The sequence below is a fragment of the Scomber scombrus genome, chromosome 19 (genome assembly GCF_963691925.1).
Source record: "Scomber scombrus chromosome 19, fScoSco1.1, whole genome shotgun sequence".
Lineage (NCBI taxonomy): Eukaryota > Metazoa > Chordata > Actinopteri > Scombriformes > Scombridae > Scomber > Scomber scombrus.
Window position 1 is genome coordinate 12,931,464 of NC_084988.1, and position 27,741 is coordinate 12,959,204.

General features: G+C 39.2%; 3 protein-coding genes across 3 annotated transcripts; all 3 read right to left on the reverse strand.

Moving 5' to 3' along the window:
- Positions 1 to 2,900: 2,900 nt before the first annotated feature.
- atp5if1b (ATP synthase inhibitory factor subunit 1b) lies at positions 2,901 to 4,998 on the reverse strand. Its single transcript, XM_062440168.1, has 3 exons — positions 4,875 to 4,998; positions 4,142 to 4,254; positions 2,901 to 4,029 (listed from the first exon to the last, which is right to left on the reverse strand). The coding sequence occupies exons 1-3, from the start codon at positions 4,941 to 4,943 to the stop codon at positions 3,888 to 3,890; spliced, it is 324 nt and encodes a 107-aa protein (XP_062296152.1). The 5' UTR covers positions 4,944 to 4,998; the 3' UTR covers positions 2,901 to 3,887.
- Positions 4,999 to 6,191: 1,193 nt separating this feature from the next.
- Positions 6,192 to 11,719, reverse strand: zmpste24 (zinc metallopeptidase, STE24 homolog). The gene is made up of 9 exons (XM_062440715.1): positions 11,313 to 11,719; positions 9,716 to 9,862; positions 9,273 to 9,476; positions 9,033 to 9,185; positions 8,780 to 8,921; positions 8,476 to 8,651; positions 8,067 to 8,171; positions 7,758 to 7,901; positions 6,192 to 7,635 (listed from the first exon to the last, which is right to left on the reverse strand). Exons 1-9 carry the CDS (start codon positions 11,418 to 11,420, stop codon positions 7,411 to 7,413), a joined length of 1,404 nt encoding a protein of 467 aa, XP_062296699.1. The 5' UTR covers positions 11,421 to 11,719; the 3' UTR covers positions 6,192 to 7,410.
- A 1,269-nt stretch (positions 11,720 to 12,988) lies between these two features.
- Positions 12,989 to 27,718, reverse strand: rlf (RLF zinc finger). The gene is made up of 8 exons (XM_062441034.1): positions 27,410 to 27,718; positions 24,963 to 25,117; positions 23,296 to 23,377; positions 22,413 to 22,548; positions 22,124 to 22,326; positions 18,852 to 18,988; positions 18,481 to 18,622; positions 12,989 to 18,222 (listed from the first exon to the last, which is right to left on the reverse strand). Exons 1-8 carry the CDS (start codon positions 27,587 to 27,589, stop codon positions 13,477 to 13,479), a joined length of 5,781 nt encoding a protein of 1,926 aa, XP_062297018.1. The 5' UTR covers positions 27,590 to 27,718; the 3' UTR covers positions 12,989 to 13,476.
- Between the last annotated feature and the right edge of the window lie 23 nt (positions 27,719 to 27,741).

A 27,741-nucleotide genomic window follows, 5' to 3' on the forward strand; every position in this document is an offset into this window, starting at 1 on the left:
TTTATATTAGAATTACATTCTGTTTGACATCAACATTTAACCTCTAAAATTCACTGGGGTGCCAGCTGTACAAAAACTCCACTTTATAATGACCTTTTACAGGTAGACTTATGTCATATAATTTATGGAAATTAAATGTTTTGTTTTGAGAAGACAAATATCTAATTTGAAAACCAAAAAAAGAGTTTAACATACAATGGTATGAAAGCCACTCGTCCATACCAACTGCTCCTTAACTGTCCTTAACATCAAATCAATAGAACAACAATATAGGCCTACGCATGTGCTAGCTGAGATGCATCATAAATAGTAAACAGATAAACATCTGCATTTTAAACAAAAAGACTTACCATGTTTCAGGCTAATATCGAATGTAGTAGCTCCACTTGGAAAGAAACAACATTAAACATTAATGACGTACTGTCCCTCTCACATAAATTATGAGTTAGTGTCAATGCACATGATAAATTAAGCTTTTCACTCAGGTAGAGAGGTACTGAAGCACGTTTGGAATAACTGATATCACTGATAGACTGTATGGTACAAGTGTATTAGGCAGACCTCAACCCTAACCCTAACCCTAACCTTAACCTGAACCAGCTCTCCTCCTCATTAATCTGTTGATCTGTTGACACAGCAAATGTGCGCACAATTGTTTTGGTCTCAGCAGAGCAGTAGGGGCTTGATGGCTTGTGGCTGGTTATGTTATATTTGCCAGCATGACGTATGTAAAACAACTTGTAACAGCAAAATGGTCAGTGTCTCTGACTGAAATTATAACATGCACATCAATTAAGATTTTCAACCTCCCTGGGATCTTGAGTTGTATCTGTAGTACAGCTGATCCTGTTTTCTTCTTCCTGAGTGTTAAATGTAAAAAGGATGTCCAATATGCTATTTATTGTTCTTCCAGTCAGTTGCTTCCATAGAAAAGGAAACATTTTTTAATCAGATGTGAGTTTGAATGGAATAAATGGTAATTCACTTACTTACTTCCGAAGCCCCCACTCTGTGGACTCTAGCAGTGTTCAGGACAGTGTTTTTTTCCCTTACCTCTTGTGAGTGTGTCCGTGTTATGTCTGTCTCTCCTTGTGTTTGTTGTGGGAAGCTGGTTAGAGGTGGAGCCTTCCTGCACTATTCACCTGCACAACTGCTGTTCATCAATTCGTCAAGCCACCTACACTTCATGTTAAAAGCCAGGTCCTTCTCTGCAGTCATTGCCAGATCGTCTGCTCTCCTTTGCGGTATTGTGCCTTGGCTTTTGACTTTAAGTTTGCTTGTTGGTTTCTGTTTGCTTGTAAATTTCTGTTACCTCGTTGGATCCAGAACTCCACCCTGCCCAGCTGCTGCCTGCCTGTGTTTGGTACCGCCACCATGGAATACACACACACACACCACTTAGTGCTCTCTGGCGACCAGAGAGTGTGGAATGCAAATGCCATGGAAAGGAACAGGAAAGTGCCAGATGTATTTTTATCTATATATAATCTGCTACCACCTTTGATAGATGCCCAAGGTAGGACAATAACAATGAACTTTTCAAGTTATCACATGAGTTACTGATCTGCTATTGCTCTGGTTATTGGTACTGATCTGTTTTCCTTTATCTGGCGTAGCAGCAATACTATTGTGTAGTTTCTTTGTTATGTTCTGGTTTATGTTTTTTTTTTCTTTCCTTTCAACTTAAACAAAAAAAATGGAAAAAACCCACATACCTTTGTTGTAAATAAGCTTTTTGAACTGAACATAACAGTAAGACAGTAATTTAGGTAGACAACAGCTAAATGAAGCACACTGCTGGAGGGAGGATCTCTGTCTGAGATTTTAATCCTCTTCTCAGAGCTTGGGCTGTGTTGGGAACTGTTGATGTAGTTGGTCTATAATGTATAATAACATAACTTTCATTGTTTCAAGACACCCTGAGTTTGTTAATCACTGCTCATCACTGTTCAGGGACCTCCATGATCATCTACGGCATTTAAGCTGCAGCAAAATTCAAGTAAAGACAAAGGTCAGTTACAGGTAACTATTACATAACTGAGAACTCTGAGACACTTTCATCAGAATAACAAGAGGTGCAAAACATTGAGTGAACAGCAAGTGACTTAAATTGCAACTATGATTAAAACCTATTCTCTGTGTGAAGAATTCAATTTGTCTCCAATTTTAACAGCAAACTTATTTTCCAACTGCACTGATTTAACGAGATATTTTGCCTCCTATACCACTTCTCAATGTAGAAGTAATAGAGCCCTTTATGCCAAACAGAGTCGAAAGCTTGCTTGAAGTCAAGAAAACAAGTGAATACAATTTTTGTTTGATGTGTGTTAATTAAAGTATGAAGGATATATACATGGTGAGTGGTGGGGTTATGGAGGAGGCCAATTTGATTATTACTTAGGATGGATTATTCATAAAGGAAGTCTCGTATTCTTTTATCTAGAATACTACAGAATAATTTACTTACACAGCTGCTGACAGATGCCAGAGTAGTTACTAGGGTCTGACTGTAATACGATATTGAACAACCTTAACTCTGCACCCTGCACAACTGGGGTACTGCATTTGAGCAAGGGGGTTTTTGGTGTCATGGAATGAAGGCCAGTGGGCCATGTGCTGACCTACAGAACGTGACAGCTGTGCCTGATTACAGGGACTGTACGATAAGTTTATTTTTTAAAAGACAAAAAATGGGGTCGCAAAACTGTAACTTTGCTCACCTATATGAATTATGGGCATGCATTTGTTCCACTTGCTCCATTGCTCAGGTGCCTATGTACTTATCTATCTTGACTCAAGACCATGATCACATGGCATGTGACATAACCAAAACACATAATAAAGCATTACAGTACAATTATCACATTTCTGACATCAACAAAAAACAAAAGCAAACACGCTTAGTTAAGAGTAGAATTTATGACAGAGTTGTTGCATTGCACACAGGTGTTTCTAATAAAGAGCTCAGTGACTGTATATTATGGTCAGAATACCTTCTTAAAATGTCATTATTTAAGTAAGTTCAGGTAATTTGACAGATGCTGGACACTTGAGTTGTAATTTTCTATGACATACAATATGTTGCTTGAAAATCTACTGCATGTGACCTATTTGTGGGTGAACTTGTGAACGATGTCATGTTGCCTTAATGACAAAGTTCCTTTTCAGATCATAATTTCACCTTTTCATATCAAAATGTAGGACTGCCTGCAACTAGTAAGTATTTGCTTTATCCATTAACTTTCAAATATTTCCCAAATTAATCAATTGTTTTGTTTGTTAAATGCCAGAAAAAGTGAAAAATGTCCTTCAGAAATTCCAAGAGGTGAGTGCTTACAGTTCAAAACCCAAAGATATTAATTTTGCACAAAACAAAACAACAAAACAGAAAAGCAGCAAATCCTCAAATGTGGAACTAGGAGATGTTTGATATTTTTCTTTAATAAACGACTTGTATAATTGGTCAATTCTCCAATAATTGTTGGCGATAAACTTTGGTTTGTCAGTTGAGTACTGTTTCAGACCCCACAGACAGAGCTACCACATAACATTTATTTATACACACGATGTGTTGATTTTATCATATGAAGCATTAAAGATATTGTTTTACCACATTTGCCTTTTGCCTTCAATTTAAAGCACAGTAACCGTACACTAACAGCTGAATGAAAAAGTACAACTTGTTTCACAGCATGCCATGAAAACAACAATCATTTTATGATTGGTTTAATAACTTTCAAGCATTTACAGAACAATCATCCACACATTCATGACTGGCCCTCTGACACAGTGCATGCAGCAATCTTTGATTACTAATGTGTTTGGCTGGGACGGTGAGAAAACTGGAACCTTTACATTTCTTTTTTTTTTTTTGGGCAAGGTTTCACTCAGTCGTCGTGCTTCAGCTTCCTGATCTTTCCCTTGTGGCGGTCGATCTCCCGCTGCAGGCGTTCAATCTCCTTCTTGTGGTGGTCAATTTCCTCCTGGTGGTGTTGCTTCAGTGCAGCCAGCTGCTCCTGCTCCTTACGCCTTACGTGCAGATGGATAGATAAAGGCGATGGAGACAAGGTAGAGGAAAATTATAAATAGAAGTAACACCGAATCCACAATTAGTTTACCCTAAAAATAAAGTTATACATACTTGAAGTACATTTCCTCCTCAGCAGCCTGTTTCTTCCCCATGGATCCACCGGCCTCTCTGATGGACCCTCCACCTCCACCACCTTTTCCTGCACCTTTACCCAGCTCACCCAACTAAGGTGGGGCAGGGCGAGAAGTGCAAAGGTAAAATGATTAGTATATACCTTCAGCAACACATCAGAACCTTGTTAGGGCTTCACTCTAATGACTTTTCTTCAACAGACATTTGTTTTAAGTTACAAATTCAAAAGGTAATTTATCTCCCCTGTTAGTACTTGGCCTTGTGATATTTAGGGTTGCAAAGTGTAGCTGATGCAAGAGAAACCAACCTATTCTGAAGGTCAAGATTGTGTTTATTTCACAAAGGAGGGCCTTCTTTGTTAGCCAGGTGATAATAGAGGCATTTAGAAGAGACTAGAAAACTGTTTGTGTGACAACAATGCAACCAAAGTCAATTCAGACAGACCAGTTAATAGAGCTGAGTTATTTTCTGAATTAAGTAGTTTGACAGGTGACTACTCCAAGTATCACTTTTGCTAATTTATCCTGGATCCGTTGTTAATCCACTTGCCCTAAAAATGCATTATTACAACTCTTCTATGAGCTAAAATCAAGCCAATAACACTTGTTTACCTTTCAGTCACGAAGGCTTTGAGTTAACCAAAAACAACGGTAAACACAACAACAGCATGGCGTTTTAATCAGCATTTGGGCCCACAGAGCGTATTTTTTACCTGGTCGGATGACATTCTCAGCTGTGAGGTGACAAAACTCCGGATGTTAGGCCTCAGAAACCTCGCCATGTTTGGTACTCATGTAAGAAAACAACACTGACAGAAGAGTGTGCCCTTGTCCTTAAAAATATGCCACAGGACGGCGCCATTATGAGCCTGACGGGGGTAACTTCCTACACCAGCATCATTCGTGATTCAATTTCAATAAATTTTTTGATACGTGATAAGTGTAGTTTCCAAATTCAACGTTATGTGTCTAACATGCAACCAAATAGACTAGATAGACTAATCAATAAATAAATGAAAAACACAATTTCACCTGTTCCGTAATGGTACGGTCTGAAAATGGACAGCATGATAGCGCACGTTGTCTACGTACTGGTGCTTCCATGGTAACTTCACGTTGACGCCTGACCTCAGACGTCAAGTTTTTTATTTATTAATAATCATTTTGATTATTACAGAGGTATATTTTATTGCCTTTTTTATTGCCCAATATCGGTCCTTCTTTATTTTTTGAATATTGTATTATATTTTAATTGTCATTTTCGAATTATTTTGAATATTTATTTGTCTCTCATTGCATTGATTTATTTGGATATTTATATACAATTTTTGATATTATCAGCTCTCCTGTATTGTATTGTGTATGTGTCTTGTGCCTGACATAATTTAATTATTGTCGTGGTCGTTGTTAAAGTGTTATATTAAAATAATACCAAGATTTTACATTGTATCTTGTGTATATACAGTACGTAGATTGCAAAAAGGCTATAAAAAGGTTGTTTTTAACACTTAGAATTTGTATCTTTTATTTGTTATGGAGCAATAACTCTTTTTTATCTACATGATTTGAAATAATTGCTATGGATTGACCTATTTCCTTTTATTGATATGTGTAAAGTTTTATTGTAGGCCTATTAACTAAGTAATATAAAGTTATGGAAAGAAAAATCCTAAGAGAAAACAAAACAGATTTAAAAAAAACCAAAAACTAATATATGTTACAATTGAACTAAAATATTAAAGTGCAACACAGGATTCATGAAAAGTATTTTCATTGTATAGTTGTAAACCATATTTCTATGGCTGTAAAGTCCCTTCCAATAAGGAGAATGATGATAATAATGATTATAATAAATTGATTAAATACTTTTTACTGAATTATTGCCAGCATAAACCTAAAGCTTATCACAATGTTTAAATGAAAGTCATCACAGTAAGTTCTAAATAAGGATGAAACTTTGTCATGCTTAAAAAAATCCAACCTAATTTTAATAACTATATTTAAAAATGAAAAGAAATCACAATATGAGGAATGCTTTGAAGGATTTTATTCAACGCTGCAAAGAAAGTATATGCTCCCCTCTTTGAGCAAACCAAACGCTGGCTTATGTGGTGAAAGGTACTTCACAGACCCCCTCCCTCTAAGTCCCCTATAAATACTTTGCTTGCCAGGCAACTCTGGGCTCATTCCAGCCCAAAATCAAGAGAAGAAACTAAGATTAACACCTTTATCAACTTAAAATTTCAAATCACATTCAACATTTTTCACAATTCACTTCATACGCCATTACTCTACTTGTCAAAGTTACATATGTACAGGTATGGTTGGACCCTTGTCAGCAAGCAAGTGCATTAGAAGAAGCAAAACAAGATCCCCCCAAGATGCTTGTAAAAAATGAAAATCACAAGTCTAACCTAACTTAAAAAGAAAATTTGTGCACTGCTCTGTTCGTAATGATGTCAATAACCAGAACAAAGACAGATAATTAGAGGCACTCACATTTTGTCGCTGTGATAAAGCATCTACATAGTTCCTTTTTCCTCTACACTCTTGAGTTTGTCTGGACATATTGCTAAAGAAGCAACGGCTGCACTTGAGGAACATACCATATTCTGGCCTGTGTGCCTGTAAAAAGCATATTCGTGATTAAGTAAGGGGTGATCTGCGTAACTGCCATGTCTTTTTTCACCCGCTTTCTTGATATTTACAACCAATGAAATTCAAAGTATACCAGTTCATACGCTTTTCTTTAAAAAAAACAAACAAAAAAAACTCTTATGCTTTTAGTAGTTGGATGTCATGTTATTATAAGAATCATACATGACAACAAAATTACACAAACTGTGCAGAAATTACATAATTTCAAAAACTAAACTATTAGGCCAAACTGCAAAATGTGACCTATGTGCTGACAATAGCTTTTGTTAAACACACATTGCCCAGATGGATTGCTCTCAGCAAGTGCATTATTAGGTGTCTCTACTTAAAGAAACAGCAGAAACTTCAGTTCAGGGAAGATTTTTCAGGCTGCCTTGTGCTGATATGTTTTGGTTTTGTTTAAAACAAAGTTTCAAAAGGGAACAAAACGGAAAGTATGGTATTTAAAGAAATCACTAAAACAAGATAAAACAAGATGAGAGGGAGGGGGGCGGACAGGTAGAAAAAGAGTGGGGTGCATCACAGGGCCAAGAGCGGTCTACGGAGGCCCTTTGGAGGAGGCAGCAGTCGCTGCTCCCCCTTCCAGCCCCGTCAGTCCTGCTTGACGTTGCCCAGCGCTCTGAGGCGCTCCAGGAGGGGAGGGTGTGAATAGTGCCACATGGAGAACAACCAGTCAGCCACTGGGAAGCCTAGGTTGTCCTTGTTGAGCTTGATGAGGGCAGAGTAGAGCTCTGAGGCTTTGCCCATGCCGCGTGCAAAGGCATCTGCCTGGAACTCGAACCTGCGACTCAGGACCGTCAGACAGAAGGACAGAAGCTGCAAAGACAAGATCAAATATGAAGGTCTAAAATTTGTTCTGTAAATGATGGAGTGAAATGAGGTAAAGATGTAAATAACACAAAAACACTGATACAATGTTGATGGAATTCTATAGTCACCTCATTGTAAGGAGAAAAGATGAACTGGAAGATAATCATCAAGCCTATTAATGTAGGTTGGCTGTCATTGAAGCCAAAAGCTACAAAGAGCTCCTTGCGTCCAATCAGAACAGCAAACAGGGAGAAGCACAAGAAGGAATTCATCTGCAGAGAGAACAGAGTCAGCAGATGTTATCTGAATATGAACAAAACATCTCAACATCTGCATTTCATCAGTGGTCATCCAACTTGTGGCTTTGTTTTGGTGAAGACATTAAAAGAAAATTCAGATGTTCAGGATAATAATGCTAAATGGAGAGAATTTGTCACCTGACTGATGACGATATTCTTGACAGTGTGACCAAGCTTCCAGTGGCCCAGCTCATGACCCAGGACAGCAAGGATCTCTGGGTTGTTGCATCCTTGTTTCTTGTTCTGTTAAAATATTGATGAGATCAACACTGTTGGATTACACAGGAAGACAACATAAAATCAAACATATAATACAATCACTACAAGGTGATTTTGACAGAAACACTGTTTGGTGACCAAAAATATCCTCCAAACTCTGTGGCAAGTTGTTCTAGAGGTCCTCAAAATAAACACATTATATGTGTGTTATTTATAATTATGCATTTAATTTAATACTATTGCACTTCCTGGTTCTGAGGCATTCAATGGGAGGATTAAGGTTGATTAAGATTGATTAAGGTCTCCATAAATGTTGTGGCTTTGTTACCTTGGGCTTGGCTTTTGGTTCACTGGGAGTCTCGTCACTCTCTGGCTGCTCGGGCTGTGGCTCTCCAGCCTTGTTGAGAGGGGAGTAGTCTTCCAGCAGAGTGTCAAACAACACAATGCGCTTGTTCTTGAAGAACCCATAGAAGTACGCGTTGCTGTGCGATGAACGCTTTGAACCTGGAAACATGGAAAACATTTATTAAAAACAGTAATAATAATGACGCATAAAACACAAACATGAAACAACAATGAAATAGATGTGTAACTCAATGTAAGAGTAGCCTGGATTTATGACCATTTATTACCTTCAACTACATAAACCTTAGTGAGGGGGAAACTTATACTTCTGGCCATTGCTTCAATGTCTGACTTGAGTTCTCCTTCTGGTAAAGGAGTGAATTTGTCAAACAGGGGAGCAATGTAATCAGCGTAGATGGTTACAAGTACCTGAGAACAGAGGCAAAGAGGAGATGTATGATGAGCAATTGGTATCAAACAACTAACCAGAGCATAATTACTGAGATCTCTTACAGCTGGCAAGTTAAATGTGGCACTCACTAGAGAAACAGCCAGGGTAAAGAGCCAGGCATAGATGAAAAAGTAGTCTCCACCAATCTTAATGATGTAGAGGAGCAGTGAGGTAACAGGCAACAGGATACACTGGGTCACAGCAAACTTCTTTACAGCATCTTTGAGGAAGAACCCCACAGTCTAAGAGGAAGACCAGACATGAATATAAAGAAAGACAACACATAAAACTGAGAGAGCACAGAGTGAGTGCTGTACAACCGGTGTTACCTGCTGATTAAAGCCATGCTTCTCCTCAATGACAAACGTGTTGTACAAACTCCAGGGAAGTCCCGTAAAGGCACTAAACAGAGTGGCAAGCGTCAGAAACACGAGGGACTGCGTGATCTCGTACTCTGGGGCGAATCCAAAGCGAGCTGTCACAGAGCCGGCGACGTCCCACAGAAATGGAATTCCACCGAGGAGCAGAATCAACTACAAAGTGTAGAAGAAAAAAACCTTTTTTAAATTTAACATTTTAAATACAGTATGTAGCAACAAACTAACAAGAAAATGGGGAATAGTACTCTAAATAGAGCTGTACTATTCTACATCCATAAGACACTAGTGTTAGCACTGACCCTCTAATTGGACAACCCACTTACTTATCTTCAATAACTAGACTGATGGAAGAAAAAGGTGTAAGGGGGAAGTCAGTCTAGTGAGTGTCTTACCGTTCCTTCACTCTCAGAATAGAGTCCAGACCAAAAGCTGAAGTTGCTTTTATCCAGCTGATAAAGACGTGACTTCTCAAATGTTTCAGAATCCATGATCTTCCCCAGCTCTTGTGGCACATTTGTTATTGATCTGTATATCCTCCGCTGCAGAGAAGAAAGAGATCAGCACAATGTTAAAGCTCAATTAATTTATCACATATAATGCAGGGCATATTAGAGATTATTCATTTAATTCAAACATTATCAGATATTAGTCATATAAAATCAACACAACTATCCCACAAATTTAGACCTATCTGTATCCTTTTCAGGATTTAAGCAAGGCAAGGCAGCTTTATTTATATAGCGCATTTCATACCCAGGGGCAACTCAATGTGCTTTACATAAAAACAAACATTTAACAGTAAGAATTGGAAACAAAAAACATACAATTTGAGAATTGTTTAGCTCCTATTTCAAACTTTGCAAGACCTGCCCATCACATTTGTTGTTACTCAGCTTCCTTTACAAATCCTTACTGAAACCGTTTTATTTGCTTCACCACTACATCTGTATCGCACTCATTTAAACATATTATTCATACCACAATTATTCCAGTATTGTTTGCACTACCTGTACCACAACACTGTACGTACAATAAAGCAACAAACTTGTCATTTAAAGATAGTTTGTCATCTTGCTTATTTAAAATATTTCTATGTTTATATTTGTTTGATGACTTGTATTTTATACCCTTTAGTACATTTGTTGGCTCTGTGCTGAAATACATCAAGAACTACTGAGAAACAGTCAAATACTTCCAGTGAGTCATCATACTTGACCAATAAAGTAGATCTTGATACTGACTGTTGACTACTCTGCATTTTGTGGTGTCTCACTTCCTTTTCATAGAGGAAATACACCCAATATAGCAAACACAAAGAAGCCTTTTATACAGTTCAGAAAGTAAAATGCTGTGTATCTGTTTATAAGTGTATTAGACACTTCTACATACATGTCTGCAAACGTCAACATCTGACTTAGTATAAATGAATGTAAAAAATCAACCAAACATATGCTGTTCCTCAAAAACTTTGCAGTAAGGAAACGTCTGTTACATTTTCACACAATCGAAAGGCCCTGCAACACACATTGGTAACAATCTGAAATATTTAGGAAGCCACAAGTCATCTATTATATAAATGCTTTCAGTCTAGATGTCTAGAAAACAAATGCTCTGTGTGTCATGTGAACTACTTAAAACTATCACTCTTCTGCTTGCAAAAACCTACACATTACACCATAAAAAGGTATATATTTTGAATTTGGGAGTTTGAGTTAATTGAGAACCATTATTGTTTCTTATCTACATTAACGATTTTGCAGCAGTGTCAAACACTTTATGTCCAATATCACTTGCAAATACTAATTTACAACAAAGATTTGTCTGTACTCATGAATTAAGTAAACAATGGCCTCCTTGCATATTCAAAATGGTTTCAAACAAATAAATTGGCATTAAATGTAATTTAGAAAATTAAAAAAAAAATCAACTTGACCCCCAATAAACAATAAACCAATAGTTTGATGACGGCTAATAATCATATTAACTTACCTGTCTGTAAGCAAGGTATGCCTCCCATAGATATACTGTCCACGAAAACCCCAACACAGCATAAAATATCTGCTTCTCCACCGGGAGGTCAAATATAGTCTCAACCATCTCTGCTGTGTTGTTGGAGCAGGTTGAACTAGCTCGACAGTCCTGGTAATGTTCACGTTAACTAGCCTGACTGGTAGTTTTTAGGCTAGCAGCGAGCTAACTAACTTAGCCTCCGCTATACACACAACAAACAAGCAACACGTTAAAGATGAAACAAAGGGGAAAATCCCCCCGCTTTAAATTGACAGGTACCGATTAAAAATGTGAACTCGTAAATCTTTCCATTCCTAAATCGAGGCTTTTATAGCAAATATCTTTCCATTCATGCGAGCGAGTATGTCGGGAGAGTGTAGCGACTAATTCTGCCCCCTCTGAAACGACCGCGGTAAGAATGGTTCCTCATCTCAGGTAAATTATATGTGAGGAACTCGTTGAAGTCAAATAGGTTAACAACACGACTTAATACGAACTTTTATGAGCAAACAACCCCATATATATTTTTTATGTTAATGTTGTTTACATATAACATTTCTTACATTGTTTATTTGTGTTTCTTTTGTCGAAACCAACGTGATAAGAGTTCATTCAACCCAAAATGTTCGAGACTTGCAAATCCGGGTCAATCAAATAAAACCAGAGGAGTGTCAACATTGATGTCTGCCAGCAATGCATTCATATTGGTGGCGGTAGTACAATATTCCTCAATATTATTGCATTGATAGTCTCCAGATTCCGGGAGATTGTAGCTCATTTCCGGGCTATTATACGGGAGACTCCCGGAACTTCCGGGAGAGTTGGGATGTCTGTAATATGTACAGTGCAAAAACTACCAGAAAACACACAACATAACTTTTTAAGTAATTGGTGCACTTCAGAAATACAAAACTGATGATGGCAATTATCACTTGAGGTGTTTTTAAAGTTGTAATGACAAAAATGTTTCATACTTTCCCAGTTTTCAATAATGGGGCCTCATTGTGCACCTATGAGCATGAATAATATTCCTGCCAGTGGAATTATATATTAAAGACACTACAATAGAGCTTAATAATTTAAAACTTCCCCTCTGTTCATTACATCAAAAGGAATAGGTATTATACTTTCAAATGAAAAAGCAAAAGAAACGTGCATGATAAAAAGCAGCAACACAAGAAAAGGAGTGGCCGTCTAATGCACTGAAATGTGCAAGTCCTAGACTTTTTATTAATGCAATGTTTGACCTGCAAGGTCCTATACACTGCATTAATAAAAACTTAGGAGCTTGAAAGTTTCAGTGCGATGACGGCTTCTCCCTTTCCTCTTTTAATTGTGCTTTCCCGGCATTATGTTCAGTACCATGTCATTGGTCTGATGTCCCGTTATTCTGAAACTCCAATAGTTTAAACTCCCCATTGGATCAAAAGACCATTGGTCCGATGATCTATTATCTCAAAAAACAAAAAGGCCAGAATAATGGGCCTCCGCACCAATGGACAGTCACCTGAAGTTTTGTCTCAATATCCTGTTTTCAAAGGAAATACACCCAACTTGTTGCAGGTCCAAAGGCTCCATTTACTTGTGACTTGACAAAACTTGTCACGAAAAGAAGTCAATTACACAATTCAGAAAGTGAAGAGCTTTACATTCATTTCCACATTTATTTTATTAGAAAGTGTTACATACATGTCTGCCAACCTCTGTCCACTGCATCCCAACACTGATGTAATATAAACTGAGGTGAAAAATATCCACACATATTCCTTAAGGAAATGCTTTTCAGTCACATTTTCACACAAGAGAAATGGACTTGCAATGCGCTACTGACCACTTCTAACAATCTGAAAATCTGTACATATATATCAGAGAACTACAGTATATACACTTATGAGTTAACATATTATGCATTATCTAAAATGTTTTTGCAACATGTCTAAAAAGAGTCGTGATCTGATGTGCACTGTTTAAGCTTGTTTTTATCTTAATGCTAATTTCTATAAGTCTTCAGTTTGGCAACTTAAAAAAAACAAACAAGAAAAACATAATACTATCATTTCGGGTGAATGAAAATACTGGTACACAGCTTGTGAAATTACAAAATAATTAGCCATAGCCATGTTAAAAAGGTACTCTGTTAAACTTAACTTCCAAGAAGCAGTTTGCTGTTGTTGGTGTCTGATGGGAAGAGGTCGGGCAGGGTAGTGCACACAGGTCTCCCCAGGACCACCACAGGTCTGAGGTACTGAAGCTGCTTAATGGCCAGGTCCCCACACCCAGCCAGGGCTTTGTCCAGGATGGACTTCAAGTTTTGGACTGAGGTGAAGTCCCTAGTCATAGAATGGGGCTTCAGCAGTGGGGAATGAGTGCGTCTGCTGCGGGTGTGAGAGATTCCCAGCTGGTTGTTCTCTTTGACAGAACAACTGCGTCTGAATGAGTCTCGTCGTTTCGCCAATGCTGCACTTTTGTCTTTAGGTGTGCTTTCTTGTATGAATTTCAGGAATGAGGACTCAAAGCCCATGGGCTTATATGTGCCAATGTCAAAAGGGCATGGAGAAGGGCTACAAGACTGAGTGTCTTTCAAGTTTGATGGCTGTTCAGATAGTTCATTTTTCCGTTTTAGCGGCTGCCGAACAGGGGGAGTGGGCATCAGAGCGGACCTGTTCAACATTTTACCATCTTTGATGCTTGATGCTTCTTGAAAGCCCTCCTCAGGAGTAAATCGCAATAAGCAAGGTGGTGAGAGGTCAACAGTGACGGTACGAAGGAGAGGTTTGATTTTATCCAAGCTGAGTTTCTCCTCCGGTTTGTGACTGTTCTGTGTTGCTGCAGCTGAGTCTTCGGCGTGCCCACCGGTGCTCGGTTCACCATACAGAACATCATCTGCACCAACAAGGACACCATTTCTCTCAACAGGAGGTGGCTCCTTCTCTTCCTCATCCTCCTCGTCAGGGAATCCCAATGGATCATGATGATCCTCATCTTGTGTGTCTGCCTTGATGGAGTGCAGGCTCATGGGTGCAGGCTGCCCCCCTTTGTTTTCTGGCTCAGCTTGATACTCCATTTTGCGAACCCCATTTGGGCTACTAACTCCTGTAACAGTTGGCCTGGCTGACGTCCTCTGAATCAGTTCTTCCAGCTGCTCAGCATTCAATAAAAGCTTATCTTCATTCTTCAAAATATCGTCTCGACGCATACGGTGAACCTTCAGGTAGTGACGGTGCAAGCTCCGTATGTATGTGACAACCGAATCACAGTTCTGAACCAAGCACGGGTAGGCCACACGCAGACAACGGTCTTGGCACATTTGTAAAGCTTCCTCATGAGATCTGAAGACAAAGCGGTTGAAAGAATATCTTCTCTCCTTCCTGACTCTTGTCACCTTCTTTTCCTCCTCGCTACCCTGCTCACCCACTTCCTCTGATTGGGCGGTCACCTCAGGCTTGGGACTAGATATCACAGCCTGTGTGTCTGGTGAAACAGGTTCTTCTTTCTGAGGGCTCTGTGGAGTGACTATAAGCTTCTTTTGACATCCAGTAATTGACTTTTTGTGAGTGCTCTGCAGACGTACTACCAGTGAATCGTAGTACTCACAGTGACTATAAAGTGTATGTTTCTTAAGTGCATCATCATGGCTGAACACTCTTGTACAACCCTCATACTTGCATCTTATTAGCTCTGGTGGTTGAGCATGAGAGTCACGAGTGTGACGTACCAGGCTGCTTTTAAGGTGGTAGGAGGCAGCACAGTTGGCAAAGTGACATTTGTATTGGGGTGCTGGTTGAGAGTGACAGTCACGAGTGTGTCGTACCAGGCTGCTTTTAAGGTGGTATGAGGAGACACAGTTGGCAAAGTGACATTTGTATTGGGGTTGAGGTTCATCCGAGTTTGAGAGAGGCCTTTTCTTGGCAGGCTCCTTCTTGGCTTCTGGACTGTGATGCACATCAAAATCTTTTTCCAACAAAAGCTGAGAGCGATTGTAATGATGTATTAACTGCAGGTGGCGTACAAGGCCTCCCTGGGTGGAAAAAGCTGAATCACAGTTTTTTGCTACACAATGAAAGGGTTTACTGAATTTATCCAAAATATAGCAGAGATTACTTTTGGCCACCAAGCGTCTCGTAGTTCTGACCCGTTGTGTGGTCCCAACCTTGCTTTCTCCCTTCTGCTTATTGCCTTCCTTTCTGCGCTCTGCTTCGTCCTCTCCTTCCTCTTCAGATGGAGACTGATTGCCAGAGTTTTGTCCATTTTCACTTACTGGGGTTACTTTTTTTCTCTCTTGTTGGCGATGCAATCTGGAGATATCAATCTTCCTCACTTTTAGAGCGTGGTTTGCCAAGTGCTGAGATGTATGCTTTGCAGAGTTGGTGCCTTTGTTTCCCTCATACCGTACAGATGCATAGCTTATTTTGTTCACCAAAGTCTCACTCAGATTATGTGCCTGGATATAGTGAGCCTTCAATACGTGTTTTTCTCTGTGACTCTTGGAACAAAGCTGGCACACATACGGCTTAAAAGATGTGTTTTTCAAAGAAGTCAACCTTTTGGCCTGTTCGACCGTACGGCCATGTTTGGTGTTATAGTGGCGGAGTAAGCTGTAACTCTGTGCAGTCCTAAAGCTACAACCTTTGACCTCACAGGTATACGGCTTAGCTGTGGCTAATGATTCAACATTGTCTTCTTTTTCATCATCTGTGGATACTTGTTCAGTTTTGACTTCTATCTTTTCGTCGGGCAGAACCGGAGGTCTTTTTGGAAGCAATACAACAGGTGTGTTTGCTGTGATTGCCTGATGAAGGGACATTTGTGATGCATTTGATTCTGCCTGAGGGGGCTCATTTGGCACACTATGAGGGGATGAGGAATTCAGGTCCAGTTTACTGATACCAATAAGAATTTCTTTCAGGGCGTCATTTTTTGCAAGGCTTGAAGAGTTTGTTTCATTGTTTTTGGGATGAGTGGCTGCTTTTCTTTCTTTCCCAGCCTCAACAGGTTGAAGTGGAGTTGAGGGCTCATTTTGTCCTTTTTCCTCACTCTCTGGTTCAATTTCAGTCTTTATGCCTTTGGACTTTGAGCCTCGTTCCTTGTCGTGTTTGTGTTCTTTGTTCTCCAGTTTCAGGTGTTCTGGATGGGCACATTTCAGGTGTCTTTGGACGTCTCTGGCTCTAGAGAAAGTCATGCCACACTTCTCAAAACCACAGGTGAACTTACTTCCATCAAAACACACAGCCACCAGGGTCATTGTTCCTTTCGGCTCTTTGTTGTCAGATTCTTGCAAAGAGGAGGCACAACTTACAGAGGAAGAGTTTAAGACATTACCATTTATAATCTCTTCTGAATCACTTGACTTATTAAGGTGGGCTTCAGAAACAGTCTTAAAAAGTTTCCGCTTTGCCTTCCTCTGGGCCTCAAAATCATCTTCAGAGAAGGTAATATTGTGTGTGGATAGGTGCTCTAAAAATTCTTTTTTGGATAAATAGTATTTTGTACATTCAGGACTAGAGCAGGTAAATGCAGAATCTCTGAAATGCTGTGCCTCATGGTGATAGATTTGTCCCAAGTCGGAGTAAGTGACGCAACAGCCTGTAAGCTCACACTGGTAGTTCAGCTGAAAGCCATGGGTTTGCTTATGCGTAACAAGTTCATTGGAAGTACTAAACTTGGCGCCACAACCAATGACCACACACGTGTATGGGTGATCACCATAGTGAACTCTTCTGTGTTTGCGGTGATGGTAAGCTGAGACAAAATGGCGTCTACAAAAGACACACTTCTCCCGCTTGTCTCTCATTTGATGAAAATATTTCACATTCTCATCAGCTTTATGCTCTGACTTTAAGTGAACATACAGGTACTTGGAATGTTTAAAAGTCCTGGTACATCCAGTTCCTGGACAGGGATACTCATCCCTGTTCTGCAGGTTAAAGTGTTGCTCAATGTAATCGAATGTTACATGCTCGTCATCCTCCACATGCTTCTCTTTCACAGTTTTTGCTTGCTGCACAATGTGGTCCAGCACATCTGGATCGTGTGTGGATTTGTAATATAGCATTAAGGAGGGGTCGATGGTGATCTCACCTGGTTCAACGTCATTATCCTCATCCATCTGTTTCTGCAGATCTTCTTTCTTTATGTTGTTATTGCTCAGCTGTGTTTCACTCTGAATATGTTGTTTCATGTGAGGAACGAGCTCCTTTCTGCTCTTGAACTTCTCCAAGCAAACGGGGCAGGGGTTGCTTTTGTCCTCTGCGTGTCTTTTGGAGTGGTGAATGATTTGGGTGTCAGCGACTGACTTCTTACAAATCAAACAGCAGAACTTGTGTTTCTTGGTCTCTGATTCTCCTTGAACTTCTGATGAGTCAGAAGTCGTCTTCTCATCATGCTGCTCATCATCATCAAGATTTCCATTTAAACTCTGTTGATGCTCAGATTCTACTTTCACTGCGTTTCCCTGTGTCTCATATTCCTTTTCGCTTTCTCGTTTGACTAACAACTCCTCTTCTTCCCCTTCTGACTCTGGCGTTAACCCTAGAAGGGCTATGCATTGATTCTTGAGAGTTTTCCAGTCCCAGAATTCGGGGTCAAAAGGCCAATATGCTTTCAGTGCTAGGAGCAACTCGCAGCGTAGTGAGTTGGGAATAACTTCATTTTCCTCATCATACTTTTGGTCTGGGCGCAAGTAGAGCTCCTCAAGGCAACTAAAGCTCTCCTGGCTGGGGCCAAGCAGGAATTCTGTGAGTCGGCAGGCACGCAAAACTTCAAGGTCATCTTGAAGTAGGCAGGATACAGTCTTACAGACAGAGATCCTTGTATCTGAGTCATCCTGCTTTGGAAGTTGGAGGGCCTTGACACAAAGTTCCACTGATGCAGCTATCCCCATTGCCTCCGCCTGAAATGACAGTAAAAAAAAAAAAATCACATACCGTTTATAAATAATAATAATTATTATTATATTAATAGTCATTTAAAAACACATACAATTCTACATTTCTCACATTCAGAAACAGTAGGAAATATTCCATTGTAATTCAAATGGAAAATGATTTTCATATTGCAAAACACAAATTACTTGACTTTCATTATATAATCAATGAAACAATTACAATGTACTATAAAAAAAATGGATAATATGGTTGTTCAGGTTCACCTCTGTCTGAATAACACGGACCAGGCAAAGCAAATGGTGGACCGTTTTGGCAATGGCACCCAACTGAAGGCATCGTTCAAGGAGAGACGTCAACGAGGGGCCGATCCTCCTCTGAAGTTTACTCCACAGGAGAGTTAACTCCCTTTGGATAAAAAAACCCCCCAAAACAAAACACAACAAAATTAAGTGATTTTCTCTTTCTGAAAACCACTAACACAGATTTGACTGACTCTAATAACCACAAACAACGTATCTGATCAGAGATCTGCAGTTTAGACATCTAGTCTGATTTTATACAACCAACCAAATAAATCAATAATTTACATTAGACTGTAATCATATATGCAGTGCATCCAACAGAGGCGACTCACCAAGAGCAGTAAAGGTTCTGCTGCTGAAGCTGCTGTGTCAGGAACGTTGTGCACAGGATGAAGCCTGTATTCTCCTCGCCCTCTGTCTCCATGTTACATGTTATCTCCAGCACATCCTTACAGTCAAGTCTGGATATCTATTGAGGAAGTAAATACAATGTAAACTGCTTAGGATTGGAGTGTGAGGCACAATTTCTCAACTAATGCCATGTAACCATAGCCATGTTTCGACTGCAGGAACGATTTCCAGATATTGTTTTACCTCCCAAAAAGTCCCTGCTGCAGTGGAAATACTTTCCAAGAGTAGAGGAACTTTGAGCGCAGGGTTTGCAGGGATGACCGTTGCTGATTAGTCAAACACAGACACTTCTTCAACTTGTGTAGCTTCATTCATAAAACAAGGACGTACTCTGGTATCGGTTTAGGACAAGGGAAGGATATTTCTATTTACTTGTTAACACTAAAATACTGTCAACTTTAACTTGAGGTTTTGTTGTCAACTTCCTGGCTTGTTTTAAAAAAGAGCAAGAAAAAGAGAGAGCAAGAGTGAGCTGACAGCACAAGCGCATTAGAGAGAGCAGCGGTAGTCGAGCGAGCGGTGGTAGAAAGGACAGTGAATGAGAGAAAATAAATCATTATTTTCTGATTGTTCATGGCAGTTATGTTCTAAAGCACAAATAAATAACCATCAAGCACTCAGCAGATGATTTACTGTGGAGACAGATGCTCTTCATTTCAGTTTAATTTTCCTCCTCTGCATTTCTCCTTTTCATTAATTCATTACATCCAACTCATGCAACAGTAAATACAAAGAACGATGGGTTATGTTATGGGTCAAATTTGTATGATCTACCCGGTTCCCCACACGTGGTTGAAAAGTTATCAAGATTGCACAACAGGGACTTTTGGTTCCTAATTTAGTCCTGAGATTAGTTCCTCTGGTTCCAAAGTACTTTGAACTTTTGGTCAAATTGGGTTGTGTTATCCTCTACTGTTAACTCTTTAATGAAGGTCAAAATCAGCAACAAAACAATTAAAAACCAAAGCACCAAAATATCCATAATATAATTTGTGTAAGTTGTATTCATGTCCATAATTCTTTTATTAGTCATACACCAATGCCAGGATGACATGAAGACGACAATAGCGTAAGTATTTATCAACTTTACTCCACATTAAGAGGGAAAGAGATTCAAACAAAAGTCAAGGTGTTAGAGCTGCAGTTCATGCTCATGATTCCCAGGACACAGCACAGTTAATGCTCAGGAAGTTTAGGAAATCATTTCAGGTTAGTGTGTTCAACTAGCCCGACTCAGCAAATTAAAACAAATGTTGCAAACATTAATTAAAATCACTACACAAATTTAAAATACAAGATACAATATTTAGCTCTTTACACCTAAATATATTGGTCCATTATATGTCACATTAAGTATATTATAGTGTATTACTTTTACATTGAGGCTTTACATATTTAATTTGAACCTGAAGACCTCAATTCCCCTTTCTCCTTAATTCATTACTCTGACTTCTAGAACTTTGCTTTTTTCACCCCAAAAAGGCGTAACAAAAAAAGACGGGCAGCAAGAGGAAAGCAACCAAGATGCAAGAGTGACTTTAACAGTTAGATTACATCAAGACAATCAGTGCAACAACTGCATGTAAACTGATATGAACATGCTTCCCTTTAAATGCCTAGACGCACAATACTCCTTTATTTTGTTTTCCTAAGTTGTAAACTTATGAGGAACTAAGTAAACAGTCTGTTTTAGCTGAATGACACTTTATGGGTTTTATGACGCTGAGAGCGCAAGTTCTCAACCTTCAACTGTGCAAGTGATCTTTCAACAGCTCTGGAAGCATTATCGTTTAAAAGCTGGACAGCATAGCAAGAAAAGGTGGAGGAATGGAGACCGGCAGCACCCCAAAGGCAAGACTGAACAATGAGCTACACAAGTGGTGGTGATTTTAAAGAGAAAACTGTCTTCAAGATCAGATAAACCAGCAGTGAAAGGACATTACAGACACCACACCCATATCATGTGTGTCCATGTAAAGAAGTAGTGCTGCTTCTGCTTTAAGGGAATGTTGAAAACACTGGATTCACAGTATGTTATACTGAATCCCTGTAAATCAGGTATTCGTAGTTTGACATAAACTACATAATACATAGTAGGCCAGAAAAATACAAAAATGCTCTATCTGTTGATGTTTTCTGAATCTTCAAACTGAATGCCAGTAAGCCAAATTTGCAAGTGAATTTAGTGTTCTATTTTTGGAGAGGGTGCAGATAAATATTTAAAAATAGGCACCTTTGTTAAATTAACTGTAAAAAATGATTGACTTACTAATTTAACATCATTTTTCATCATAACTTTAATTTCAAGTATACATTGCCTGAACAGAGAGAATCACTGAGCCTGTGTTTGTGTGTGCAACTGAATGCTGAGAACAGAACTGGTTTCATCTGGACTAAGCGTCAGTTTAGGTCGATCAGAACTGGATTGTTACATTGTGTTATCGGGAATCAAAAGTGTTCATCTTTGTTCCGAATGGCCACACTCGAAAGCAAAGTCATAAGTCAACTGTCACAGAGGAGTGGGAGATGTGATATTGTTTAAATGTGGTGACGGCAGTGCACATCTTCTTCATAGAGTTGCTACCAACTGTTCATATAAAAAGTCACACAATGATTTGTGTCAAGAATGAAAAAAAAAGAACTAGAGAAGTAAAAACGCCCTTAGAGAGGTCTGAAGGGAGGTTTCTGAAGCTGTTCGACCACCTGACAAGCACTTCTGACAGTATATTGGTCCCTTCAGACTGAGGACTTAGGGGAGATCAAGGCCTGCTGTGAACCCTCACTGCATCCTGACAGTACCATCTGTATCTTACTATAGCAACATGGTGTTTTAAAGTGTCTATGTACTATAGTTGCCCTTTTAAAAATCCTTTGATGTTAAAGGATTTTAAAAAAATCCTTGAACATCATGATTGTCTCAGTGAAAAACTGAATTTAACACTTTGGATTTTTGTTTTGGAAAATCCTGCAGGTTGGTTTATCAACTCTTCACTTCTTTACCCTCCCTCAGTTATTTACAACAAGTCCTGATCAGTGCCTTGGAAATCAGGCTGACTACCTGTGGGGACCATGGATGTAAAGTAATGTTTCATCCCAGTTTTTAACTGTAGTTAAAAAGGGAATCGTGTCAACAACTTATACATCTACTGAAAGTATTCCCGCCCCTATTAACAAAAACAAAGTGTTGTAATACCTCCATGATGGCTTCTTCATTAGGCAGCAGGTGACAAAGCAGGGTGACATATACTTGACGAAAGGTAGCTTGGTTGGAGATGAAGCTGCATTCAGTGCAAGCTTTGGCCAAAACCACTGCCTTAGCCAGTTCGCTCATCTTTTCCAGGTGCTTCACTCGCATCTCCATGAAGCCCTCGCCCTCCAAGCTGATGTATGCATCAACTACAGACATGATTCAAACACAATCAGATTAGTGAACAACTATGTCATAAAACAGCCCATATTAGCTACTGCAGCTAGAGTCCTACCTTCTTCTTTGTTGGTGGGCTGGCCGGTGAGGAGGGAGGTGAGGACCAGGTTGCTCCATGCTCCTCCCTCCCCCGTGATCTGGAGTAAAGCTTGGAGGTCTGTGCTCCCATACTGTAGCAAGGTATCATGGGCAATCTACAATGAACACACAAAAAATGTCACCTCTGCATTCAAAACACTGTTCAGCACTTTCTTAAGAACTGACTTAAATATGTAGGCCACATTTAACAATTTATCTTCTCTACATACAGTATTTGTCTTTTGAACACCACTGTTCATGTCTGTAAATTAAACCTGATGATAATTATGTTCAAGCTGCCTGTTTTTTTAATTCCTTCTCCTTTGCTGTCAACTGCTGCTGACAAAAAATATGGTTTCACACTAAAATAAACCCATCAAAACATTACATTCTTGTGAAAATTCACAGTGCCTTAGTTAGACCCAATCTGACAGCAAAGGAGTGTTTGTACTTTTTTTTTTCAACCAATATAAAGTTTCACTGCACCTGCACTGTGATAATGGGTTCCCATAACTCTTACAACATAGTTTTTTGTTTGGACCGCTGATTCAGAGTTTACTGTTGACCCTGCAGTGAAAATGTGGTTCACCAAGGCTTTAAGTCTACAGCTATCCTAACATTAATTTATATATTTGTATCATTTCAAGGTTCACAGTTGAAAACAGATGATCTGATGCTTGATGGATTAATTTTAGCACAGTGTTCATTCTGTGTACTAAATGCCAGCATGATTTAAGACTCAACAAGGTGAAAGTAGACAGAAAGCAGCACAATCTAAACCAACAAGCATAGTTTCTCAGGCTCCTATCAGAAGGCTTTTGATAACAACCCGAGAAACAACGTTTTGAAACGCGCTCCTCTACCTGAACAGAGTGGTGGAATTGAAGCCAGGCTTCATATGGGATTTCGTTTTCAGGTACTGACAGCAAAAGTTCAAAACAGCTCCTGTAACAGAAAAAACAGAGAAATTCATCAATTATAACTCAGGAATATTATGACAACATTAGGGTTTGTGTTATACTAAGCCTTCTGTGGCTCTGCATTAATGTTTCAGGAGGAGTCATTCTTAAATCTTCACACATCTAAGTTCAAAAAGGCATGTTTGAATATAGAAAGAGCAATTTTGTGGTAGGTGATACCAAATACAACAAATATCATTCTTGTAAGACTTTTGATTGCACAAAACACTGAAATAACCTCCATTCTCCACATTTGATCCGGTGAAAAATTTGCTGATGGACAGAATCTGAATCTGAATTTAAGTCTGCTCTGTAAATACCTTCAGACAGGGTGTTAATTATAGTCCATTCTGTTAATGCACTTTAAAAGTACGACAAGAATCAGATCTAACTCAAAGTAACAACCAATCACTGTCAGTCAGCGTGTGCTTCAGTCTTTTGTGTGGGTTGATTCATTTAGTAGAGTTTGTGTTGTTCCACCCAGCAGTTTTAAGCGATGTAATTAACTACAAGTGCCCAGTATGACAACTCAAATAATGGAGAAATTGCAGCTTGGGTCAATGAGAAATGAGGAGGAGGAACTGTTAAAGCTTAGTCTGGCACTGGTTGGCTTCAACGTGATACAGAACACACTGAAACCTAAAGTAAATACTGTCTTAAAAACAATGTTGTGGCTCTGAAAGGAAACATAAGCAACATGTGCCAACAAGTAATTGTGATACTGGTTTCAGGTGATAGGCTCCACTTTACTCTTTAAAAAAAATTCAACCATATTCTGTGGCCAACAAACAAAATCTTCATCAGAAATTATGTTTGTTGGACACTATTTTGAGACGTGAAAGACAATACGTAAAATCTAAATTGTTAGTGTTTTAAGTTCAAGTGTTACAGCAATGAAACATGACTCAGTTCTTGATGAACCAATCAGCAGAGGGTGAAAGAGGTTTAGAGGACAGTGTTACTTGCTGTCTGTACGACCTTTGAAAAAGGTGATCAAACTAGATGTTAAAGATAAAAAAAATTAAGCACAATTAAGAAACTGCATAGCTTTATTCCTCAAATGTATTCAAAAACCCAATTTGGTGGATAGTTTTGGAGCAAATCAACATCTCCAAGTTTTTTAAAATGAGAGGAAAAGATAAATGACAACATTGCTACTTGTGCCATTCCCCAATCGTATATTGAAAGGACGCATGGTTGCTTCTGAAGGAAAGAAATGTCTAACTGTCTATCTGCTGTACAACACAAATGAAACGACTGTCCAAAGCAAATGCAACTAAGCCTTGCAGACCATATTATACGAAACAGTGAATGTAAGCCTATATTACCAGACAATTAAGAGCTGAATAAATTACAAAAGCAGATGAGCTTTTCACCTCAAAACAGCCTCACAACTCAAACTGCAAGGAGTCAAGATATACTAGCTTAATTACAAACTGAAATATATGCATGGACCACAAAGTCTCATTACTTTTTATGTGATGTTTGAACTTGTGCATACAGGTGGTGAGAATGACTCCAAGAGGAAACACAAACTGCAAGATTTTCCTGGAATATTTGTCGGTACTCACAAAGCTAGTCTCTTCAACACAAGGGCCACTCTGTCAGAATCTGCAGTGAGGTGGGATCGGGCTGCAGCAAAGCAGTTTATGGACAGACAGTACACCTCCAGAAGAGGCAGACCATGATCCATAGAGTTCCTGCTCCCAGCATAGTGCATCAGCGCCTGTACACACACGGACATGGACACACACACACACACATATATATATATATATATATATATATATAAAAGACAAACAAGAAAAAGTATTTAATGAAACAGACTGTTAATGCTTAAATATCAGATGAGAGAGATGAGATTTGTCTGGATGAACGGGGGCTTTCCACCTGGGGGAGATACCAGTCTATACCTGATTGATCCCAGCTGACACCCATCTGCTGTGAAGAGCTCCTGATTGGGCCTGAAGGGACTTAATTGTACAGCATATGACACTCTACACCTTCAATAGGGAGCAAAGATGCACTATAAAAAAATGACTTGAGGGGAATATATACTATGATATATTTGATGATAAAACCTTTTCACACTTATATTTTTAATATCTGACTAGTAAGTGGGTGCCTACTAACCATATTCCAGTAATGCATGAGATCTTTCAAAACATGACCATTATACACTAAAATAAAAAAAACAGGAACTGAAAATAATCCTCTTGTGTAACTCATTTCCTTGCCTTACACAGAAAACACCTTGCTGTTTACATTAAATATAAGTTTCAACTGTCTGTCTGCAGACAAAGAAGAGTCAACATCAATTTGTCTAAAACATGTGTCACCTGTATCTAGCCATCTGGTAGTCACTTTAATTCATCATAGCACTATCAACATCCCAAGAGTCCCATTTGCCAGACAGCAAAAACCTTTCTGGTTGGTGCCAGTGTCTACAGCGGCGCTAAATTAATTCCCCTCAGTCTAAATATACGGTACTCTCTCAAAAGGGAGCTAAGAATAAGGTCTCAACCCTGGAGAACCATATCATTGTACTAATTACATCTGGACTACTTCCGACTGAAATAGAAAGTTAACACTGACAAAAGTGTTTTTTTAATATCAACCCCAAAAAATACTCGGTTTACACATTTTTCAAAATCAAACTGTAGTTATATGCTCATATGCACAATGACAAACTTATTAGCCACACTCCTCATTTTATGGAACAATGTAGTATGATAACTTTGGAAGGAGGAGCATATTATTTTTAAGACTAAATTGTTTTTTAATCTTTTAAAAAAGTGAACGTATCTTTTAAAAGATGCCACCATCCAAATACAGAACACTGTATCACATCAAGTATTTTGATAATCTATTAATCGCTTTGAGACACTTTAAAAATTAAAAAAAAAAAATCTGATATTCACTGGTTCCAGCTTCTTAATTGTCAGTATTTTATAGTTTTTCTTCTGTAACACTCAATCGAATATCTTTGGGTTGTGTGTATTGTCCTTGTGACTGTTGGTTGGGACATTTGAGTTTGAATCTTGGGCCTTTTGGAAACAGTGATCAACATTTTTCACCATATTATAGGCCCAATAACTAATTGGTTATTTGAGAAAATAATTGTCACATTAATGAAAATCGTCGTTAGTTGCAGCTTACTTGTAAACACTCTTGTATGATCCAACTTTGGCTGGTAACCAAGATTTAATAGAAGCTCCTCTGTAATTGACTCAAGTGGCAACAATGAAAACGAAAGTGATATCTGGCCTACAGTTTATTTAATCAGGCATTCTGCAAAGTGGAAGCCTGGGTATAATCCCAGTGTGCCCCCCTTGATACAATCACTATACTTTTGTTTACATTGCTTCTCCCTCCCAAATAAATAATACTGAGACCATAAAAACAACTCAAGTGCTTAGATGCACAGGTCATGAGACTGAATGCAAAGCTGAAAGGATACATTAGACCAGTACAAGATGTGTGCAACGTCTGATAATGACCAGAGAGCCTTTTCACTGTCACTACACCACCCCAATAGCTTGTAAATGTGTATCAACACACCACACCGCCCCGCCCCATACTCTTGTAGTATGTCCTGCATAATGTACAAACTGTGGCAGTATAATGAATATGCAAAAAGCCGTACACAGATTTGCATGCATGTTTCGATATGACATGAAGGCTAACCAAAAAGGCGATCTTTCTGTAACAATTTGAAGCAGCAAAAATAATCACCCAGCTGCCAAATGTATACACTAGTTGTCATTACTGCAACGGCTACAAATAAAGGTGTGTTCACGTACAATAATGCGTAGACGTGAATGTGATTCTTAAAAAATACACGTAAGTGGATAAATGGGATATCCACCCATCGTAAACTTGTCCAGGTGGGGTAGGTAGGTAGCTAGCGGGCCAGCAGTCGTCGCAGATTAGCTTGCAGGGCTGCGAGAAAAACAATCCTGGTTGAAGCTAACGTGACGGCTAACGCTATAGCCTCGATGTTGCATGTACACATTACCTGGCAGAAGTTGTCGCAGTACTCCGTGGAGGATGCTACGGATATTTCTTGTTGCCTGAGGACGTCCTCGAAGGCTCTCAGTGTGGCCAGCAGGGTTTCCATTGCAACCAGGGTGTCTTCGACCGTGTCCAGGGCCCGGTCGCTCCATTCGTGCTCTGGTTCGACATTACTCTCCGCCATCTTCACTCTCCGCCACGGCGCGTATGCAGTGCAGTCTGACGCCGCCTTCAAGTGCTGTCGGAATATTTAAACATGTCAGCGGAACTTCACCTGAATAACTCGAAGATACGGAGTAGACGACTACATATGGAAGCCCATTTCCGCCAATGTGA

What these genes read in the sequence shown, in the direction of transcription:
- atp5if1b (XM_062440168.1), bottom strand. Translation starts at nt 4,943, where the DNA reads ATGGCGAGGTTTCTGAGGCCTAACATCCGGAGTTTTGTCACCTCACAG. An exon ending in TGAGAATGTCATCCGACCAG is followed by an intron (nt 4,255 to 4,874) that starts GTAAAAAATACG and finishes GCCCCACCTTAG; the next exon opens with TTGGGTGAGCTGGGTAAAGG. An exon ending in GAGGAGGAAATGTACTTCAA is followed by an intron (nt 4,030 to 4,141) that starts GTATGTATAACT and finishes TCTGCACGTAAG; the next exon opens with GCGTAAGGAGCAGGAGCAGC.
- zmpste24 (XM_062440715.1), bottom strand. Translation starts at nt 11,420, where the DNA reads ATGGTTGAGACTATATTTGACCTCCCGGTGGAGAAGCAGATATTTTAT. An exon ending in CATACCTTGCTTACAGACAG is followed by an intron (nt 9,863 to 11,312) that starts GTAAGTTAATAT and finishes TCTTCTCTGCAG; the next exon opens with CGGAGGATATACAGATCAAT. An exon ending in AACCAAAAGCCAAGCCCAAG is followed by an intron (nt 8,172 to 8,475) that starts GTAACAAAGCCA and finishes ATATTTTAACAG; the next exon opens with AACAAGAAACAAGGATGCAA.
- rlf (XM_062441034.1), bottom strand. Translation starts at nt 27,589, where the DNA reads ATGGCGGAGAGTAATGTCGAACCAGAGCACGAATGGAGCGACCGGGCC. An exon ending in CAGAACCTTTACTGCTCTTG is followed by an intron (nt 18,623 to 18,851) that starts GTGAGTCGCCTC and finishes TTTTATCCAAAG; the next exon opens with GGAGTTAACTCTCCTGTGGA. An exon ending in TCCGTGTTATTCAGACAGAG is followed by an intron (nt 18,223 to 18,480) that starts GTGAACCTGAAC and finishes CTGTCATTTCAG; the next exon opens with GCGGAGGCAATGGGGATAGC.